Raw genomic sequence first — 6,502 nt, 5'->3', positions numbered from 1 at the left:
AATCCCTTCAGGGTATGAATGAAACACTAATTTCATGGACCCTTTCCGATACTACAGTTGTTGGGCATTTCATGATAGTCTGCTTCTTACTATGTTTCTCCTGTTTCCTAGTTTGGAAAAGTGGCTTAAGTGTTCTGTATTTCACAGCTTCACTGGAGCATTTCTTTTCAGTACAGACAAAACCCTAGCCACGCAGTTCCCAATGCATAGGCCTTCAGTAAACATCCCAGGTAATACCGGTCCATTTTCAAAATTCAGTTAGGTTGATTTCTAGAACTGTAGACTATGCAGACAATATACATATAATACTAACATCAGTACTTCTATTATAGAGTGGGAAAACTGACCCTACAGATGTTTGTAAAGTCACGTCATGTTTGATGACTGGTTCTCCTGCCTGTTACATTCACATCACAGGGTAAAAGCTTCTTCAGTCAGAAGGCATTTCTCCCATAGCTGGCAGCAGGCTGGGTATTTGTAAACCCTTAGTTCGAAGAGAAGAATCAGCCTTCCAATATTCTTTACTAACGAATGTATGCATAGCACTCTTCATGCTGAAGACTTTCAAGTTCTGTAGGTGCTTGATGTGCAGAGGGTGGTAGGAACTTCTAGGTCAAAGCACGGATGCGCTGTGAAAGGCAAGGCCCGCATAGAGGTTTCCAGGCCTGGAGCATACTTATTTACACCGCCTCAGTAGCCTGGCCTGGAGGCCCCCACGTTAACGAGTCGGGATAAACACTGAGCACGCCCTCAGCCCCTCCTTCCCCCCAGAGCGGCTACTCTTCCGATGGAGCGGGTGCAGGAGGGGCGCTACCCCGGGCGGCACACCCGCGGCAGAGGCAGCCCCGCAGCGCTCGCATTAGGCTACGACCGCCGGCGCCGCCATCACCGGCCGTAGGGCGGCACGCGCCCCCACTCCTTCCCGCCCTCCCCCGGGAACCACCGCTCCCGGCATGCCCTGCGCGCCGCCGGCTCTCGCGCGTGCGAGGGGATTGGTGGGAGCGGAGCCAATCGCGAGTGCAGGCCTTGCCCGGCGCCCGCGCCTCCTCGCGCCTGCCGCGGGCAGCCTTTAAAAAAGTTCTCAGGTGCGCGGGCGTTCTCTGCTCCCCGGGCGGGCGGGTCTGGCCCAGCCTGACGGGAGGCACCGGAGCCGCCGGGGTGAGGCTGGTTTACGGCGGGAGCGAAGTTTCGGGTGCCTGCGGTCCTGCCGGGGGTGAGGAGGCTGTGCCGGGCCAGGGCCCCGTTCTGGCTGCGGGTGTAGCCCCGCGTCCCGGACCGATGAGGCGGGCGGGCGCCTGAATTACCTCAGCTGGGCGGCGGGAAGGGAGCCCTGTGCCGCCGCAGCGCAGGCGCCGCCTCCCTTCAGGTGGTGGGGACCTAAGTTCGTTTTCTCATTCCAGATGAGGTGATAATGCCGGGCTCTCCTGCAGCATCCGTGTCACCTAGTGTAAGTCCGCGCCGATGTGTTTTTGTTTTTCCCCCTTACGGGTGTGCTCGCCTAGGTGCCCGCCCCGGGAGCAGAGGTGGCGCGGGCGGCCGCCGCAGGCACAGCATCGCTCCCCGGCCGCCCGGGGCCCTTGGTCAGCGGCGGCGCTGCTTGGCCTACGTGCAAAACCAGAAACCACCGTAACACTGGAGACTGAATGTGCAGTCTGTATGATAAGTGGTTATTAATACAGCTGGGAACTTGAAGGATACCGAACTCTTAAAATCTTTGATTTTCCTCCTGTCTAATGAGGATTTTGTAGAGGCGACTGATGTAGTGTGAACTAACTTTAGAATAGAACTAAAGCATAACCATTATAATGTTTGTTAACCACTGTAATAATTGTAGATATGTACCGCCATATGTTACTCATCTACCTTCGGTGTCTGTTCTGTTATCCTTTGTTGGACATCCGCCTATCTGCTGACCTTCTATGTTAAAACCTTAGCAGAACACTCCGGCAGGAGAGGACAGATAAGGGTAAAAGAAACAATTAAGCAAAAAAGCAGATGACCAGCAAGGGCATAAATTACCTCAGACTGATAAGAACACTGCAGATGTGTAAAACCATCACATAATGAGCAAGAGGTGAAAAGTACACCATGAGGAAGACCTACGGCCTTCCTCCTAGAGACCACTGCCTACATCTGGGAGACCCCTGCCCACAATTCTTGGAAGAATTTGCGCACGTGCGAAGGACTGATAAGCTAATTAACATACGAAGTGAGGGTACGTGGGATTAGATAATGAATATGTATAGATATTAGTTGAATAATCATTATTTCATTGTATAAATATGGAATGATTAGCAACCTTAAACATGAGCGTTTGGTGGAAGGATCCCCCGTGCATCCAGCACTGCCAATAAAGGATACTTAGTCACTAAGAAATTCTGACTTCGTTCTTTAAATCGCGACAATAAAGTTTCCATCTTGTGAAGATGTGGAGGCTTGTGCATCTGCAAAAGTTGTAGCAATTTCACTTTATTTAAAAGCCTTTTTATCTTGCCTACGCTTCTGGCTAAGTAAATACTAGGAATATTGCCTAAATAATGTGTGAAACAGCCATGTGCTCAAACATACCTATAGCTTAGGAAAATACTTTATGTTTTACTGAGCTGAATGCCATCCTGTGGATTTTAGTTCAGTAGGACAGAATAACAACAACAAAAAAAGGGAGTAATGCAGATAGCTGGAGGACTAAGGCAAGGATTTTTGTGGCAGTGTAATCTTATCTGCTATGTAAAATAGTCTTAAGGCTTATCTGAAATAATCAGGTACTCTTTAGAGAGAAATCTCAATATGCGCAACTTGCTTAAGTGACCGAATATGCCACAATTGTTCCTGCCTGGTTCAGTGGTATTTTTGTTCACTTAGAATAAGATAGTATTTATGTTCTAATTCTCACCTTCATGTGCTTTGCTTTGGCCTCTTTTCTTTGACACTGTTGGCTACATTAAAGAACTCTTTATTAACTGTGTTTCATAAGTTGTTACACAGAACATTATGAGATGGATTTGACTGGTTTGACCATCTTGAGTCTTGCATCCTGAAATATGTTTACAGCCCTTCAGTCTTTCTGGTGTTTCCTTCCTGGGTCCTTCCTGTTCTTTCGGCATCTGTCATGAATCCTGGGTCACCATAGCGAAGTGTTGCATTCTAGGGCTAAATACTTACTATGATTACTCTACTACCTGTGTTCAGGCATCCAAAGATAACCTTATTTCTTTCCAGTGCAGTACAGCATGAGGAGTTCTTGTTCAGTTCACCATTGATTAATTTCCAGTTTTCTTATGTCCCAGAAACGTCTGTCCTATAAACATTGCTGACTCTTCTGTTCTCACTGGCATGATCTCATACATGGCCAAATATGAAGAGTTATAATTTAACATAACTGCTTTCAGAGTGGTATATGTGACATAGACTTATATGGGAAGTCTGTATGACATTAAATTTTATATACATACATATGTATGTCACATTAAATGTTATGTATCCATGTACACACGTGCGTATGCACACTTTCCTGTTCTTTAGCAAGGAGTGAGTGTAATTGTATGCATCGTTGTGTTTCAAGCATCTTTCAAAAAAGTTTTTTTGTTTGCCCTGTAGATTGGGGAGCATGGCTGCTAAGAAACTAAGAAGAGCAAGGTTGTCTCAGGAGCTGTGTGAAAGGCTGAGTCGCCATCAGATCACTACCTGTCAGGTGAAAGGGTTATTTTATGTTTAGGAGTTGTTTTTTGGGTTTGGAGTTTTTTTGTTTTGTTTGTGTTTTAATGCATAGACTGTTTACTTTTTTGTAGTTTAATTTACAGGGAGCTTTACTTTCTAAAAAGTAGGGGGCATTTCAAAGTCTGTTGGGCCTGCTGCCTTGTAAAAATACAGCCTTAAAATGATAGATGCCTGACTAAAACATTTAAACTACCTTCATTTATAAAGAACCTGAAGATGCTTTGTCTTAGCAGGGGTGTGCAGCTACTAATTGTATGGAGTAAGACATCCATTTGAACACTTCACAAAACACCTGTATACTGCATAATCTAGTGTGTGACTGTGCTGTGATGTTATACTCAGTTATTAGTGGATTCAGCAGTACATTCTGAAGTTGTTCTTATGAATGCTTGCCTAAAGAGAGCGAAGAGGCCCTATGTATTTCAGTAGTATGCATCATAAATGCAGGATCTAGGACTGCAATCTAGCATACACGATGTATTCTGAATATTTTTCGGGTAGATAGTCTTGTGGGCAAAAAAGTGTTGTTAGAATTCCATCACACAGTTCTTGAATGTTTGGTCCTTTGACTCCATGTCCTTTAAAATATGAACAACATTTCTTTTAATAGACTGGTATCAGGGAAACATAAAAGAGAGATAGCATAATAGTGTGTGACATGGCACAGTTGGTAAACTTGTGGAATGTATACTAGTTGTGTATAAACTACATCCGTTTAGTCCTCAGTCTTGATTCCTAGGGTGAGCTCTCTGAACTGTTCTATCATCTTTCAGGACTTTTTATGTCTTTCCCTCTTGGAGCTAATGAAAGTGACAGGACAGAGCTACTATGACGTGCAGAAGCTTCTTCGTAAAGTCAGCCAAGCTTGTGCTCCCAAAATGCAGACAGTAAGTATGCTTGTGTTGATTCTGGTTTTAATGCAGTATCTGGGAAAAAGCTAAATAGTGTTACTCATCTTTTTACTTGGGAGGTTTTTGATGTCTCAAATTGCACAATGAAGTAGTATTTTTATTTTTAATTTAGGTCTTTGAGTCACTTTAGTTTGCTGCAGTGACTTTTATTACGCATTATAGCCTCAAGAGATTGTTGGGGCTTGCAGAATTGGTTCTGAGTGCAATAGGGAAATAGGGCATTCGCTTTTGCAATCCAGTATATAAAAATTGCTTTCAGACATAAAATTGGTGCCAAGAAGTTAAGTGATCCTGAAAATAACTTCTTCAGGACTTTTTCCATTCATGTAAGTGACCTATAGTGTGGTTCAGGCTACAGGTAGCCTAACTAGGGAGAGTGTGAGAACGAAACAAATGTTAGCTGCAATGCAGTGGCTGGATTTTGTTTTCTTTTTTGAATTCAGGTGAAAAGATGTCAAAAAATGATGTCTTTTTAGGGCAGAGAGGACATGGACAGTTCTGACCTGTATCAATGCAGCCTACTTTTTTTTTTCCTGAAAAAAATAAGCCACATCAAAGTTTATTATGTGTAATTGGCATAGTAGTTGTAGCAGTAACTCTGTGCAACTTCAAATTCCCATACTGCATTAAAGTTAGTGATATGCAAATTTAATATGACTTATACTGAATGGATTAAAAGCTAGCTAATAACTAGCTAACTACTATTTTCCATCAGTAACTGTTGATAATAAATTGAAGACAGATGGAAGTTTTAAGTAAGTTCCAGCATTTGCTTTTTCTTGCCATCCACACATCACTATCAATCAAATTTCTTTGCTGAGAAGCTTGACACATCCTGAAGTTTGTCAGAAAACAGTTGTCAAGGACTGTTAATACAGAGCCCAGCTGATAGATGACCAGCTGTGTATGTGCATACAATACAGAGCTGTACTTCCAGAAACAGAGGCTGTTAGCTATTTTAAGGGATGTGGATTGAATCTCTGCAAACACAGGATTTCAAGTAAACTTCAGGTGAGAGTGACTGATGTAACATAATGACTGATGTAGCAAGAAGGCTTGACAATATTTTTGGGTAAAATACATAAATAATTTAGAAAATAGGAGTTATAAGTAAGGGGAAAATACTGTCTGGATATAAGATTGGAAGCACTAGCAAGAAAACTTGAGAGTATGTCAAGTTATACAGTAAATTTCTGAAAAATTTGCCTCACAGTATGAAGTACAGAGCAAAGCCTACTGAGCTCATCAGAGAGGAAGTTAGGTAAGGGGTGACTTGATCACAAGTAGAAAAGGGTAATTATATTAAAAGGTCTCTAGCGTCTAGCTGAACAAGTGGCTGGAAGATAAATTAAAAAATAAATCCCTGAAATAGGAAGTAATAAAACAATCTTTAGAAACTAACATAAGTTATCATTGGAAGAGGTTGTCTATGCGTTTGGTAATGTTTTCATTCACTTGGACTCCTGACTAAACAATTGATTTTTTTTTTTTTTTTTTTTTTTATTACTGGAAGACAGTCTGGTTCAACCCTGATTTTGTGGGTTAAATGCAGAAATCACTGGGTAAAATTCTAGAGTCTGTGTTAGGCAGGAAAGCTAGATTAGGATATTGTTTCCATGATCTACAGGGTTTGTTTCCAGTCTGCAGGGTTTAAGTCCTGTCAGGGGTTAAACAAAAAATGATTAAATTAAAATATGTTGTAAATCCTTCTTCATCAGTACATGTATTCACTTGTAAAGTGAATCTGAGCATAAATCTGGTTCCATTTGTGTGAGGTAAAATTAATTGGTTTTTGCATTGGCCTGTTTTGTGTCTTGAAAGCTATTTTTTTTGTGTATTTCTCCTCAATAGAACTGAAGAACAGAAGTCTGAAT

At 42.4% G+C, this 6,502-nt stretch overlaps 1 protein-coding gene across 10 annotated transcripts in view; it reads left to right on the top strand.

The window, feature by feature from the left end:
- Positions 1-993: 993 nt before the first annotated feature.
- The window catches only part of RAD51B (RAD51 paralog B), a 428,481-nt gene continuing 422,972 nt past the window's right edge, over positions 994-6,502 (top strand). For 8 of the 10 annotated variants that reach the window (XR_008733375.1, XR_008733374.1, XR_008733376.1 and 5 more), the window contains exons 1-4: positions 1,132-1,213; positions 1,401-1,447; positions 3,598-3,691; positions 4,491-4,604. Coding sequence is in view for 6 of the 10 variants with exons in the window: in XM_055717384.1 (XP_055573359.1) it covers positions 3,608-3,691; positions 4,491-4,604 (198 nt within the window). In the remaining 4 variants the exon portion in view is untranslated. Of the gene's footprint in view, positions 1,214-1,400; positions 1,448-3,597; positions 3,692-4,490; positions 4,605-6,502 lie in introns of all 10 variants that reach the window. The other 2 variants (XM_055717382.1, XM_055717383.1) reach the window with 2 other exon arrangements.

Source organism: Falco cherrug, chromosome 7 (assembly GCF_023634085.1).
Source record: "Falco cherrug isolate bFalChe1 chromosome 7, bFalChe1.pri, whole genome shotgun sequence".
Taxonomy (NCBI): domain Eukaryota; kingdom Metazoa; phylum Chordata; class Aves; order Falconiformes; family Falconidae; genus Falco; species Falco cherrug.
Note: the sequence above shows the minus strand (reverse complement) of the source record. Positions and strands in the feature narration are given on the sequence as shown.